The following is a 14,934-nucleotide window of genomic DNA, read 5'->3' on the forward strand; positions in this document are numbered from 1 at the left end:
GGCTGTGTGTGTGTGAGTGTGGGTGGGGGGGCTGGGGATGCTGTGCGTGGGCTGTGTGTGGGTGGGGGTCTGGAGGCCTGTGTATGGGGAGCTGTGGTTGGGGGGCTGTGTGGGGGGGTGCTGTGTGTGGGGGGGCGGTCAATACGGGGGGGTGCTGTGTGTGGGGGGCTGTGAGCGGGCAGCAGTGTGGGTGGGTCTGTGTGAGGGTGGGGTGGGGGCTGTGTGAAGGGCGGCTGGGGTGAGGAGGCTGTGTGAGGGGGGGAGGGGGCTGTGTGAGGAGGGGCTGGGGGGAGGGGGCTGTGTGAGGGGTTGGGGGGAGGGGGCTGTGTGAGGGGCGTGGGGGGGAGGGGGCTGTGTGAGGGGTTGGGAGGGAGGGGGCTGTGTGAGGAGGTGCTGTGTGAGGGGGGCTGGGGGGAGGGGGCTGTGTGAGGGGGGCTGTGTACGGCGGGGCTGTGGGGGGGAGGGGGCTGTGTGAGGGGGTGGAGGGGGAAGGGGCTGTGTGAGGGGGGGCTGGGGGGAGGGGGCTGTGTGAGGCGGGGCTGTGTGAGGGGGTGGAGGGGGAAGGGGCTGTGTGAGGGGGGGCTGGGGGGGGAGGGGGCTGTGTGAGGGGGGTGGAGGGGGGAAGGGGCTGTGGAGGGGGAAGGGGCTGTGTGAGGGGGTGTGGGGAGGGGGCTGTGTGAGGGGGGGAGGGGGCTATGTGAGGGGCTGGGGGGGAGGGGGGCTGTGTGAGGGGGTGGGGGGAGGGGGCTGTGTGAGGGGGGGAGGGGCTGTGTGAAGGGGGACGGGCTGTGTGAGTGGGAGGAGCTGTGTGAGGGGGGAGGAGCTGTGTGAGGGGGGAGGGGCTGTGTGAGTGGGAGGAGCTGTGTGGGGGGAGGGGCTGTGTGAGGGGGCGGGGCTGTGTGAGGGGGGCGGGTCTGTGTGAGGGGGGAGGGGCTGTGTGAGGGGGAGGGGCTGTGTGAGGGGGGAGGGGCTGTGTGAGGGGGGCGGGGCTGTGTGAGGGGGGCGGGGCTGTGAGCCGAAGCTGAGGCTCCTCCTCGCTGAGCGCAGGGCATTGTGGGAGCTGTCCGCGTGCACAATGGCTGTCACCGACGGTAAGAAATAAACACCTCCCCATGAGGGGGGGGAGGCTCAGCGCAGCCTTCACCGGCCCTTCCCTCCCTCCCCCCGCACACGCTCCTCTCACACCCCGGGGCCCTTCCGATTCGAGCTTCGGTCATGTCTCAGACTTAGGCCTCAGCGCCGACTGCAGCATCGGCCTCGATTTGTTTCTTTCTCCGTGTTAGCGTCGCGCATGCGCCCTGAGCAGCCTCCCAGGACGCGCTGGGCTGAGACTCCCCTGAACCCCCACAGCAGCCGGTGGTGCACCACATCCACCTTCACATAAAGTGTTTATCCCCTTCGATAACTACAGATTTTTTAATATATATATATAATATGCAAGAATAGAATTTAAACATTTCTGTAACACTTATTCTGTTAATAAATGGAAGTTCTGGTTCAAAATTACTTTTTCCATCCTGCCTCACTTTTGTTTAGTAACTGTAGGAGACCTTCATTTATGGACCGAGTCTTCTAGCAATTGCTGTTACAGTGCAACCCAGATGTGTAACCTGACATGTTTGGGCCAGTGGGTTTATAACTTCCATCAAAACTTTCCCACAGCAGATTGCAGCTTAATTGAATGTAGTTAGCTGGTTCTTTTACTTCTGCTGTATTCCTATAGGGTATCCACATTTTATACTTCATTGAGGTTGAACTAAGTCATCTTTGCCTGCACTTTCAGGCATCCCCCCCCCCCCCCCCCTTTCCTGATGTGCAAGGCACTATAAAAATATACATTATATTATATTGCATTTCATTATTATTAAAACTGACGTATTGGTGATGGCAAACGATTCTCGAGTAAAATGCAATCCAATTAAAATGGGAAATTTTACAAAATCAATGTTGTGAAATGTGTTTTAAACAAAGGAAAACAAAGATTAAGCAGCCAATGTAACTAGAAAATGAAGTGTTCTGGTACCTTCGTAAACATTGTTTTTGTTTCAGATGAAGTTATACGGAAGCGTCTTCTGATTGATGGAGATGGTGCTGGTGATGACCGTCGTATTAACCTGCTGCTGAAAAGCTTCATTAAGTGGTGTAATTCTGGTTCTCAGGAGGAGGGGTGTGTAATTAGGTTTTTTGAGTCTAACATTCATTATTTCTTGGTAAAAAGATCACATGGGGAAATGTTATATTAATAACCTTTGAGATTCAATTTGTGCAAATTGATGCTTAATACTGAAAAGATTGTATAATCATATTTATTGTAGGTAATGAATCATAATCTGTCAATTAAATTGCCAACTAGATTTAGCATTTTTGTATTGAGGAAAATCAATTATAATACTAGTAAAACAAAATCTTTTCATTATATGGCATTTAAAATGCAGTCATTTTGTCTACAAACACATCTAGTTGTTGTTTCATAATTCAGTAACCATAATTATACCATAATTCATGCAATTATCCTGCTTTCCAGTGTAGGGGGTATACAATAGTTTGAAGGTAGGTCATTGTTTTGTTTTATTGTTTCACATGGTTACCCACAGGAAAAGGACAATGTTTCATGAGTGGCCTGGCCTCAAGTCAAAATCAAAATTTTGCACTGTTTTTTATGTATATTCTTTATATTAAGTTGTGTCTGCCAATTAATTTGCATTGTGTGATAACTTGTGTAAAATATGTTGCTTGGTTTTATTAGCTTCATTTATTGGGTTGTTTTGCAATAGATTCTAATGTTTGCTCACTTCAGCTGATACTTCACGGTTTATTATTTAAAATTCGAATCAGTTTGGCTATTTTTAAAACATTTATTAATATTCTTGAGATAAGTAAACTTTACAACATTTTGTATTTTCTGATGATCTTGATTGTAATTTGTCTGTAAATAAGCAAGAGAGATGTTTTTATATAGTTGGTTTTGGCATTTACTACAATTTTAAACTAGATTGTTGCATTATATAAATTTGCATTGTCTTGTAGGTATAGTCAATACCAGCGAATGCTTGGTACATTGGCACAATGTGAATTTTCTATGGGAAAAACGTTGCTGGTGTATGATATGAATCTTAGAGAAATGCTCAACTATGAGACAATATATAAAGACATAGGTAAGTAAAAAATATAATCTAGTGTGTAGTAGGACAAGTGTATTAGCAGTTGCAAAGTTGTGATTCTGACTCTGCTTTATATTCAGTTGCTACTGAGAAGGATAAATGCCACAATAGCTTTTATGTGAAGCAAAATACATAATGACTACTAATTACCCACAAATAGAAAGATTCAGTCAGACTTCATAGAATAATAATCCTTGCATTTGATATAGCGCATTATCACATTAATCATAGAATATTACAACACAGAAGGAGGCCATACGGCCCATCATGCTTGTGATGGCTCTTTGGAAGAGCTACCCAATTAGTCCACTCCCCTGTTCTTTCCCCATACCATTGCAGATATTTTCTATTGCCTACTGTAAACTTTTAGATATTTACTTTAGCTTCAGAAACTAAACCTTAGTCCAGAAGCCCAAGTCATTTTTTCGTTTTTTTATTTAATCATGTCCCCATTCCAGATTGCTGTGCCAGTGTACCCTTATTGGAAAGTTCCCATGTATTACAAAACAATACAAAATTACATTTGTATAGTGCTTTTCACATCGGGAGGACATCCCAAGGCGCTGGACAGTCAGGGTTTTGGAACCGAGCTGGGGGTGCAGGGATCAGGGAGGATGGAGGGCAGGAAGGATAGGAGGGCGGCTGAAGGCATAATCAAAGAGTAGGGTCTTGAGACGTGCTTTGAAGGAGGCAAGGGAGGGAGCTAGGCAAAGGGAATTGTTGGATGGAGTTACAAAGGGTGTGGGCAGAGAGGCTGACGGCCTGAACGTCATTGATGGGCAGGGAACTTAGAGCAGGCCAGAGCCTGCTGAGCGTCAGGGAGTGGACAAGTTGATATGGGGTCAGCGGGTCACAGAAGAAGGAAGGGCAAGGTTGTAGAGGGCCTTGAAGTTGAGAATGAGGATTTTGAACTCTATCCTCTGGGGGATGGGGAGTCAGTGGAACCATGCAAGTGTGGCGGTGATGGAGTCATGGAACCTGGTGTAGGAGAGAACACGAGCTGCAGAGTTCTAAATGATCTGCAACTTGTGGAGGGAAGAGTTGGGAAGGCCGACAAGCATGGAGTTGGGGTAGTTGAGCCTAGATGTGATGAATGCGTGAAGGATGGTTTCGGCAGCCTGAGGGGTGAGGCAGTGCCAGAGCTGGGTGATGTTGCGGAGGTGGGAGATGTATTGATGTGGAGTGAGAAAAGGTTAGGTTTGGCCATTATGCAACACAGCATAAATAGTCCTCTAACACTTGCTGCCTTGCCTCACATATGAAGACTAATCTTTTGGGCAAGAATACAAGATAGCTGTTTGTCCCTTTGAACGTTAGGAACCCTGAATGTTATAGTTATGTTATACTGAGAATGTTATTTCAGACGGAGAGAAAGAGTGCAATTTTTAAAAAAAATAAAATGGACATAGAGGCAGCATATCTAAAATGGTTTGTTTTATCCTCGATATTACTTACAAAAATACAGTCACTACATTGTGCAGTAAATTCTGTGAAGCACTTTGAGATGTCTTTGTGACGTGAAAGACACTTTTTAAAATGCTATTTTATTTCACTAAGACATTTCTGTTATTTTTAGAAAATAACATTTCAGCTGCACACGACAAAATTGCCGATTGCAAAAAGCAGATTCTACGAGCAAAGCGAATACGGAAAAATCGTCAAGGTAATCTTAAAGGCGTAAAAGTTCTTTTTAGCATTAATTATAAGCTACATTTTAGTCGGCAAGTAGTCTAAATTTGTTAAACTGCTTTTATTTTGACATTTGTCACTGAAATAAAATGCTACAAAGATAACCTGGATTTTGAGGTTTGTTAGAAGCAGAGAGAATAAGATTAGCTAGTACATTAAGGTGATCTAATACTATTGTGGACTGAAAGCTTTACAGTACACTTGCTTCGCTTTCCTCCACAAATTTCTCACCTCCTTTACTGAATGTGCTGATCTTTTCATTGTTTACTTGATTAATATCTATTTGTATTTTTGCAGAATATGATGCATTAGCAAGAGTGATCCAGCAACATCCAGACAGGCATGAAACTTTACAGTAAGTGTTTTCTAATTAAATGGTTCTGTTTTGCTTTGTCTCCCATCATTGTGTCCATCCTCTACTGAGAAACAAATACAGTCTTTTGTTACTATAAAACAAGATTAAGCGCTTTGAGATGACTCAATAAGGCCCTATATCAAATCCGTGGATTATTATTATTATTATAATGGGTCTGCGATTTTAAAAAACACACAAACTATCCCATTTCCGGATTGTTGTGTTGCTATCAACCTCACTTCTTGTGAAAACTGGCTGGCTTCCTCCGCAAACAAAAGTTACATTTGAGTACTGTCTTTGCTCAGTATTTTTTTTAAATTTGTAGGCAGCTAGAAGCACTGGGAAAAGAACTTCAACACCTTTCTCATATAAAAGAGAGTGTGGAAGATAAGGTAAAATAAAGACCAGATCCATCCATTACTTTTTCGATTCTCCTGTCAGATTAACAGTCCTAATTTAATGTCTTCTCTCCTTAGCTTGAACTGAGAAGAAAACAATTTCATGTTCTCCTCAGCACCATACACGAACTACAGCAAACTTTGGAAAGTAAGTATTCATTTCTCAAGTAAAGACACGTTTTCAAGGGTGCAAATCCAATAAAATATATAACGTAAAACTATTCAACTTCCACAGTTTTGTGGAAAATAAGTGTCTTATTATATCTTGTGCTTCCTTTTCTCTTGCTCATCCAGATGACGAGAAATTGTCAGAAGCTGATGATTGCCCAGAGACTGAAATGGAGATGCAAAATGACCACTAGTGGAATTGCTGCTGAAACTTTGTATTTAGGTTGTGTCAAAACATCTTTTGACATGAGCAAACTAGAACTAAGTTTTGTTTGAAACATTTTGTGTTCACATTGTAAAATGAGTTGAGTTGTTCAAACAAATACAAAAAATCTTTATTCATTGAGAAGTTGGAAATGTTTGAAAATAAAAATTTCCTGCAAGTTATGGTTGGATAGACACAATAGTAAATTTACAGTTGTTACTCCAAAGGATCTAGGGTGTTCATTATGGAATCTATATCTCATTAAAATAAAGTCAAAACAAGCAATTTAAATAACTAATTAGTGCAAGATAATATTTTTCTCAATTGACTATCAAAAGAAAACTGGAAATGCTTCCCAGGTGCCAACCAACATATTTTTTGCCATCTGTTTTTTATAAAAAACACTTTCCTTAAGCTTTTGTTCAAGAACTTGATTACTGTAACTGACTACAATTGTCAAGTGAATCAATCATTAACTTTATTAATAGACTAGATATATTGGGGACAGTCTTTGCCTAGAGGTCTATTTTCTCTTAAAATTTAAGATTGCACATGATTGAGGAAAACTAATATATTTTTAATTTGGGAGCTATTTTTCAATAATATTATTTTCCACAATTCTGCTTTACAGGCTAAGATTGGGTGAAATTTCAGGCTTCTCTGCTCTCTAATAAAATGTATTCCCCCTTTTATGTTTTCTATTTTTAAACATTGCCTCTGATAGTAATGAGCTAAACTTGTTTTTGTTTTGTACCATTGTAACACACAGAATAAAACTTACCTGATTTTTAAAAAAAGTCAAATTGCAATGTGCATGTTGTGATTTTTATTTTTTGAGATGTACTGTATGCTTTTACATTTCTTCTGTCTCAGAAGTAGGATAAGGAGCTACTTTCAAACATTAAGTTATCAACTTTGTGCAAGTTTTGGATATTTTGGTAAAAGGAGGATTAAATGTTAAATGGATAATGAACTGGAGAAGTACAAAGGAAGAGTGAATTCTCTCTTTGAAATAAACTATTCTGCTGGGGCAACATTACCTTCAGGTTCCCCTATGGTCACTCATATTGACCTATGTAGACCTTTCTTTCTATAAAAACTAATAAAATAAAGTGCAATGGTCCAATATGGAATAATGGAAATTCCCTTTATGCATTCTGCATCAAAACTGTTTTTGGTACTGCATTATCTAAAGGTTGTGTAAGATCACAGTTGTAATCTATAAATTAGACAGTGGGCAGGTTGACGAAAGATGTCAGTACTATAACATACATTGCTTGTGTATGGGTAACCCTTATGGTTTTGCTTTATGCACACTTGAGAACTATAATAAATCTAATTTTCAAAAGAACCTTTAAAAAAATGCCAAGATGAACTGCGTTTTCTGTCCTAGATTGCAGTCTTGCTCATTCTGTGCAACTTTATTTAAACTTAAGGCAAATATATAGTTCAAAAAATCTTCTTTTGTGCAACTTAGATAGTTGTATGTTTAAAACCTAAGAGCTATGTGATTTAAATGGAGCATAAGCATGAAGCATGTTTTCTTTGGTAAATGATTAGCATAAACATAGTAGCCTACCATGGAGATTAATCCCAGAATATCTTTCATTAACCTGACACAACCTATTTGTTGTACACCAAGCTAATTGTAATAACGTGCCAATATAAAGCATTTAGAAAGGTTGCTGTCTTTTGACAGTGACTGCATTTATTGTAGGTTTGTTCTGATGATTCACCTGACAACCCAGGTATTATTTCCTCTATCAGTGTCTAGTGGTGCACTGACTATTATTCTTGACCCCAAATAATGCTCCTTAAAACAAATAATAATCTATGGAAAAAGTGTATGATATTGTGGAAACAATCATTCAGTTGAAAGTTTAGCTTGGTTTAGCAGCAGCACCCACATAGGAAACAATTCTTCCACTTGTACTTTTGTGCACTTCTCTTGGAAACTCGCTGGAACTGCTTAGAGGATTGTAGAATTTCATCTCCAAGATTCTCACACTGCTGGAGTTCTGCATGTCTTTGAGCCAGTAATCGCATTGATTTTTCTGAAACTGTGTCTACCAGTTCATCCACCTAAGTGGAAGAATGTCATATAGATGTTATTTTAAGTCTTTTTAAATTTATATATAAATATAAAATTCATAAAATGTTGCTTCACATACATGATCTCATGCATTATTCATCATCGTATTGTCTACAAATAGTGTTCCAACAACAACTTGTACTTGATTGAGGGAGAGTGTTCCAGAGTTTCGGGGTGTAGTGGCTGAATCCACGACCTCCAAATGGTGGAGTGGAAGGCGCGAGGGATGAGGAGGAGGCCGGTGCCAGTCGAGGGGAGGCTCCGGGTGGTGGATTGGGGAGTGAGAAAGTCAGAGGTCGGGAGGTGCCAGAGAGTGAAGGGATTTGAAAACTTATTCTCTCAGATGGTGTGTTGTAGAATGCTAATTATTTTTAAACTTAGAAACCACATCCAGACTTCCTTTAAGGTGCAAAAAGTAACTAAGTTAGATCCAGTATCTACCAATATTGGATATCCATTTGCTCACATGATGTCTGTCTGGAGTTTATACCTGAATTGAAAAATCTGCTATTGGCCACCTCTTGGGGAGAAATTGCATCTGAAATTTACTCCTCAAAATTTACTCCTTTAAGTGACATTTCTGAAAGTCCAGAACTTGGTAAATTCTTAGAGCCTAATTTTGAAACTGGTTTACTGTAAGGATATCAAGGCTTTGGAGAGGGTGCAGAGGAGACTTACCAGAATGGTACCAGGGATGAGAGACTTGTTATGTGGAGAGACTAAGGAAGCTGGGGTTGTTTTGCTTAAGAGTAGAGAAGGTTAAGGGGAGATTGCATAGAGGTGTTGACAAGTATGAGCGTAGATAGAAAGAAACTATTTCCACTGGCCGGTGTGTCAATGCCCAGGGCACATAGATTTAAGATAATTGGCAAAAGAACCAAAGAGGAGATGGGAGAAATATTTTACACAGAGTTGTTATGGTCTGGAATGCACTGCCTGAAAGGGTGGTGGAAATAGATTCAATAACAACTTTGAAAAGGGAATTGGATAGGTACTTGAAACAAAAAAATTGCAAGGATATGGAAAACGAGGGGGGGAATGGGACTGATTGGGTAGCACTTCCAAAGAGCTGGTACAGGCACGATGGGCCAAATGGCCTCCTGTGCTGTAATATTCTATGATTCTATAAGTTCATTAAGAACTAAAGAAAACCTAACTTCAAAGTTATGCACCAAATTAAACCATTCTCCAAATCCTGGGTGTTTTAACATACCAGAATAAATCTAGACCCAGGTTTAATTTCCTCCTTACAGAGGTTCATTGGTCCTATGCACTAATGTTGATACGTCTGCTATGCAACAACAGCAGCAAATTGCAGCAATATAGTGCACTGTTTATTCAGATTGCTCTGCAGCTGATAACTGTCAAATCAAAACATACATTGTAACTTGAATACCGTGTGGATGTACATTTGGTTAGGTAAATGAAGAATGGTTTACAAGGAAGTAATGTGTACTTACTTGAGCCTGCAGTTTCCCCACTGTCAGAAAAGAGTGCCGCCTATTTTGTTCCAGATTTTTTCTTTTTATCCTTTTGAATATCTTAAAGCATTGCTTTTTCTTTGATGAACAGACTGCCTGTGATAAGACAAACATCATTTCAAATATCAGAACATACAATTAGTTACCCCGCCCAGCTTCATCATTCACAGGCCAAAGTCCATCCTAAATTCAACCGCTCTTATCCTTAACGCTCTTATCCTACACTGGCCTGAAATCTCTCTGACTCACCCCTCTCCCTCTCTGCTTTCAAAACCTGCCCAAAAACCTTTTCCACTGTGCCGTACATGAAAGGCACTGTATAATTGCAAATCGGCTCTACACACCTTGTTCTACCTTGTTCTCCCAGAGCAAATTGTTGCTGTTGTAAACCCGCAGTAATTCCATACAAACAATAAATTACAAATAATATATTCCAAACCTTTTGCTGTTCAGCAGGGAGGCTTGTAACAGACACTCGCCGGGACATTCGGTGGGATCTCACAACTAGATTGTTACCAACAATCCTCGCTGTCTCCGCTTCCACAACATCCACATCAACCTGAATAGTTTCTGCAAGAGAAATTGCATTTGAAGATTTGTATGTCAAACCTTAAACTTGATGTTTAAAATGTTTTTCTGCTCTGGACCCTACTCTGCACCTATTGTATTTATAGGGAGGCTCAGTCAGAATGTGCTCCTGTTGCAGGTTGGCGTAAGTCTACTGTGGATCTATGCTATACCACAATTGCAGTATACAGATGTTCTGGCACAGACAAGGCGCTAAAAAATGTACTTCTTGCCAAGTTCCCATTGATGTCATTCCTCACATGCTGTAGGAATATCTCCCTTTGCTCTTTTGATGTCTTAAATCTATGCCCTCTAGTTACCAACTGGATTTTTTCAACAAGCCTCCTATGTGGCACTTTATTAACTGCCTTTTGAAAATATGTTTCAGTTTTTGTGCACAGGATTCTGCTTTAGCATAAAGTGTGAGCAATGGTGGTCAGTGGTAACAGCAAACTGCTATTGCTCACTGCACACCTTGGTTCAACAAGTTGTATAAGTGAGGCACTACATTCCAGTTAATTATAGGTAAAAGCAAGAAGAAAGAGGAGTTTCAACTTCAAATTTCTGCATAAAATGCTGCCAAGCTCTTTCATCAACATTGGTGGAATTCAGGATGAGGAGCAACACCACACATCAGTTGGTCTTGGTTTCCCTCAAACAGAGTAACATTTTTTTCTCCCATAGCATTTCACCCATTGACCCACCTGAGAAGCTGACGAAGCTCACACAACTGAGGCAAACCATTAGGCTTGAACTTGTAACTCTGGTTGGGAGTGAAGTATGTAACAACCATTTGAGACAGCTAGTTGTCTGAAGCTAATGACTTTGTGTAACTGAATCGGACTTGAGCATCTGCCTTGGTTTTGTTTGCTCTTATTTACACATCTGTATACAAACCAGTTTTTTGAGGATGTGTCTTCAATGTTGAAAATATCTTGTTTTCATCAATATCGTGCAGTTGCTTGGATGTAGCCTTGGATGCTTTATTGTCCCTGTGCCTGTATGATATTGAGTTATTTTTCAAACAACTTGATGCTTTTCTTCCTGGGAATGGTTTCTGTGAGTCAACATCCCTGCTTATTCTCGGAACAAGATCATATTTTGTTGGAAAACCCCAAATATTTCTGCTTCTCGGGAGGCTCCCGTGGTGGCTACTTTGCATTCTCTTATCCAGTGCCTTCAGCTGCTGTTGTTGTTGGTGATGTGCTGTTAATCTGACAACCGTTTTCCACATTTTACTCATGATGTTTATTTTCTTAGGTTTCACAGTTTCACTAAGTTCAGAATCACTCCCTGTGGATGGATCATCTTCAGGAAGGAGAATTCCAGGCTTGACTAGATTGGTGAAAACAGCTCTGTGCCACCTGAGCCAAAGAACCAGATAGAAAATAAAATAAGAGTCAAGTCATCTGCTCCTAACATCCTGAATTTTGATGTGCGTAATTGGCTGCAATGTTTCGCCCCAAAATTCACTTTGCAGTATATTCAATGAAGCGCTTTGAGACATCTCAATGGCGTGATGAGGCACTATAGCGCAAGGATTATTATTTATTATTAGGATTTTAGAGCATGCAGAATTTGTCAAATTGTTTAATTCTGACTCAACTTTGAAGCTACTTTTCTGTAGTTCTTGAAAGAAACTTAAAGAAAACTGGCAAAAATTAGGACATCATTTAAGAATTTCCCAAATTCCGAACAGATCTGAAACAGTAAATCTAGTCTCAGGTGGAATTTCATCCTTACCTGAGCAGGTGAGTATTCGTATATTTAACTCTTTAGTAACTGCAAGACCACTTAATAATAGTAAATGATAATAATCCTTTCATTTGATATAGCGCTTTTCACGTCTTCTAGATGTTTCAAAGCGCTTCACAGAGTATACTGTGTATACAGAATATACTTCACAGAATATGCAGAATACACTAAAGTGAATTGACAGTATATTTTATGGGCTATTTTGTGGGTATATTCAACTCACCGACCCACAACCGTGGCCACCCCCTTGACCTCGTCATCACACATGGCCTTGACATTTCCAACCTGTGCATCATGGACAAGGCCATCTCGGACCACTTCCTCATCTCCTTCTCCTCTCACATCTCTCTCCCTTCCATCAACACTTCAACCATACTTTTCTGCCCATGGAAAAGGCTTCCCCCAGAGACCCTCACAAAGGCCCTCTCCTCCTCAGACCTCCTATCCCTCTGGCCTTCCACCCAAAGGTCCCTGAATCAGCCAGGACCGTCTCCAAACCCACCCGCTCCCCCTGGTACAACAGCCATCTCTGCTCCCTAAAATACCAAACCCTGCTGCTCGGGTGCAGGTGGCAGAAAAACCTCACCATTCACCACCAGCTGTGGCTTGAGCATCTTCACACCTATCGCCGTTCCCTGTCACAAGCAAAAACTGAGCACTACTGAAACATCATACTAGAGGCCAACAATAACTCCAAAATCATATTCTCCACCACGCAAATCTCCATGCGCTCCTCAAGCCCCTCAATCATCACATCTAACCCCAAGTGCGAAGAGGTCATAGACTTCCTTACCTCTAAAATTGACAACATCCACCTGGCTGCTTCATCCCTCTGCCCCGTGTCACCTATCACCACCCCCATTCCGTCTCTCTTGCCCACCCTCAGCTGCTATCATGGCCTCCATCCTTCATTCATTTGCCCCCATCTCTCCTTCCTCCCTCTCATCCACCATCACCACAATGAAACCCATCACCTGCTGCCTCAACCCCCTCCCTACCCAACTGCTGATCACTCAGCTCCCACTCCTCTGCCCACTGCTGTCAGACACTATTAACCAGTCTCTCTCCTTAGGATCAGTCCCACTCGCCCTCAAAACCACAGTCATCACCCCCCTCCTTAAAAAACCTACCCTCGATCCCTTTAAACTCGGCCATTACCGTCCTATCTCAAACCTACTCTTCCTTGCCAAAGCTCTGGAATGCATTGTTGCCAACCGACTTCACGCACTCCTCTCCCTCCACACCCTACTCGAACCCCTCCAGTCCGGTTTCCGCTCTCCCCCAGTACAGAGACAGCGCTCGTGAAGGTCACAAATGATATCCTCTCTATCTGTGACCAGGGCTCCCTCTGCCTCCTCATCCTTCTGGACCTCTCCTGCGTTCAACACAGTCGATCACGCCATCCACCTCCACCGACTTTCCTCCATCATCCACCTCAGTAGGACCGCACTCGCTTGGTTCGAGTCCTACCTTACAAACTGCCAGCTCTACATTTCTGCATATGGCTTTTCTTCGCGCTTCCACCCAGTCACCTGCGGGGTACCCCAAGGCTCCATCCTTGGCCCCCTTCTTTTCCTCATCAAATGCTTCCTCTCGGTGATGTCATCCGCAGACACGGGGTTAACTTCCACATGTTTGCAGATGACAATCAACTCTACTTTTCCAACTCCAGCTGCAACCCCCAGTCCTCTGATGTTCTGTCAGTTTGTCTGTGGGACATCAGGACCCAGATGAGCACAAATTTCCTGAGATAAACATCAACAAGTCGGAAGGCATACTCTTTGGCTCCCACCGACGTCCTCTGTCCCACGGTTCCGACCTCCTTAACCTACCTGACCTGTCCTTAAAACTCTCTGAGCCCATGCGCAACTTAGGCATCAGGTTCGATCCCCAGTTATCTTTCCTCCTCCACATCTGGTCCCTTTCTTCCACCTCCGTCACATTACCTGTCTCCGACAATACTTCATCCCAAAAGCTGCCGAAACTCCTGTCCGTGCCTTTGTCACCTCTCGGATGGACTACTCTAACGCCCTCCTCGCTGGTCTCCCCTCCTCCACTATTCACAAAATTCAACTCATCCAAAACTCCGCAGCCAGCATTCTCACCCAAATCAAACTTCGTACCTCAATTACTCCAGTCCTTGCCAAACTCCATTGGCTCCCTGTCACATAGTGGATCAATTTCAAGATCCTCACTAGTGTTTAAATCCCCCCATTCCTCGGCAACCCCCCTATCTCTCTAACCTCCTCTCCCCCCACAGCAGTACCTACTGCCTCTGCTCTACTGGGTCCAGCCTCCTCCGTGTCCCCCGAATCCTTTGCTCCACCATCAGCAGCCATGCCTTCAGCCACTACACCCCGAAACTTTGGAACTTCCTCCCTCAACCTCTTTGCTTCACCCCTCCTTCCCCATTTTCAGGTCGCCCCTGAAGACCTTCCTTTTTGACTGCTCCTATGAATCACCTTCCCCCACAGCTTAAGTGATCTGAGATGCCACCTGGCGTGAAAGTAGTGCAAGTTGTTGTTGGGCGAAACACGGCAGCCAATTGCTTACAGCAGTGTCCCACAAACAGTCGTGGATTGAAGTGACCAATTTATTATTGTTTTTTTTTCTTGACGGATTAAACAATTGTGTGCGGTAAGGAAACTTGCCGAAGGTTTTGCTGTGCTGGGAATCGAACCCACGTTTCTCGCTTGCAAGGCGAGTACTCTAACCACTGAGCTACAGGACTTCACTTGTATGATTTGAAAAAAAATTAAAAAAGTTCATTTTAAATTGTAACAGTTAGTTACAAATAAACCAAACTTGACTGTTTGTTGCTTTTGTCATACAACTGGAATTGCAATAATACTTGCAGTTAATTGTTAATAATCTAAAAAAGCAATGCACGCAAGTAGCTGTATTCACTTTGTCGCTGCATCCCTGCACTTGTGAAGTAAAGATAATTCCCATGTTTGCTAAACAGGCAAAGTAATAGTATAGTTACTGTTGTACAGTCTTTTCAGTATCATAATACCTCTTATTTGCTGTGGGAATTTTAAAATATTAAAAATGTATTTATTG

The 14,934-nt window shown here is 42.4% G+C and overlaps 2 protein-coding genes across 2 annotated transcripts; one reads left to right on the top strand and one right to left on the bottom strand.

Moving 5' to 3' along the window:
- Positions 1-1,058: 1,058 nt before the first annotated feature.
- On the top strand, positions 1,059-6,765 carry thoc7 (THO complex 7). Its single transcript, NM_001293037.1, is given in 8 exon segments — positions 1,059-1,091; positions 2,050-2,167; positions 3,028-3,155; positions 4,738-4,824; positions 5,148-5,205; positions 5,531-5,597; positions 5,682-5,751; positions 5,898-6,765. Coding segments are annotated over 8 exon segments (612 nt in total). The 5' UTR covers positions 1,059-1,075; the 3' UTR covers positions 5,966-6,765.
- Positions 6,766-7,865: 1,100 nt separating this feature from the next.
- On the bottom strand, positions 7,866-13,026 carry LOC121849981 (putative uncharacterized protein C3orf49). The gene is made up of 6 exons (XM_042339688.1): positions 13,002-13,026; positions 12,458-12,506; positions 11,014-11,513; positions 9,989-10,119; positions 9,529-9,645; positions 7,866-8,058 (listed from the first exon to the last, which is right to left on the bottom strand). Exons 1-6 carry the CDS (start codon positions 13,024-13,026, stop codon positions 7,867-7,869), a joined length of 1,014 nt encoding a protein of 337 aa, XP_042195622.1. The 3' UTR covers position 7,866.
- Positions 13,027-14,934: the final 1,908 nt, after the last annotated feature.

The sequence above is a fragment of the Callorhinchus milii genome, unplaced genomic scaffold (assembly GCF_018977255.1).
Source record: "Callorhinchus milii isolate IMCB2004 unplaced genomic scaffold, IMCB_Cmil_1.0 Scaffold12, whole genome shotgun sequence".
In the NCBI taxonomy this organism is placed as follows: Eukaryota; Metazoa; Chordata; class Chondrichthyes; order Chimaeriformes; family Callorhinchidae; genus Callorhinchus; species Callorhinchus milii.

What these genes read in the sequence shown, in the direction of transcription:
- LOC121849981 (XM_042339688.1), bottom strand. Translation starts at nt 13,026, where the DNA reads ATGGCCGAGTTTAAAGGGATCGAGG. An exon ending in TCCCTGCTGAACAGCAAAAG is followed by an intron (nt 9,646 to 9,988) that starts GTTTGGAATATA and finishes GTCTTATCACAG; the next exon opens with GCAGTCTGTTCATCAAAGAA. An exon ending in TGGGGAAACTGCAGGCTCAA is followed by an intron (nt 8,059 to 9,528) that starts GTAAGTACACAT and finishes TCTTCCACTTAG; the next exon opens with GTGGATGAACTGGTAGACAC.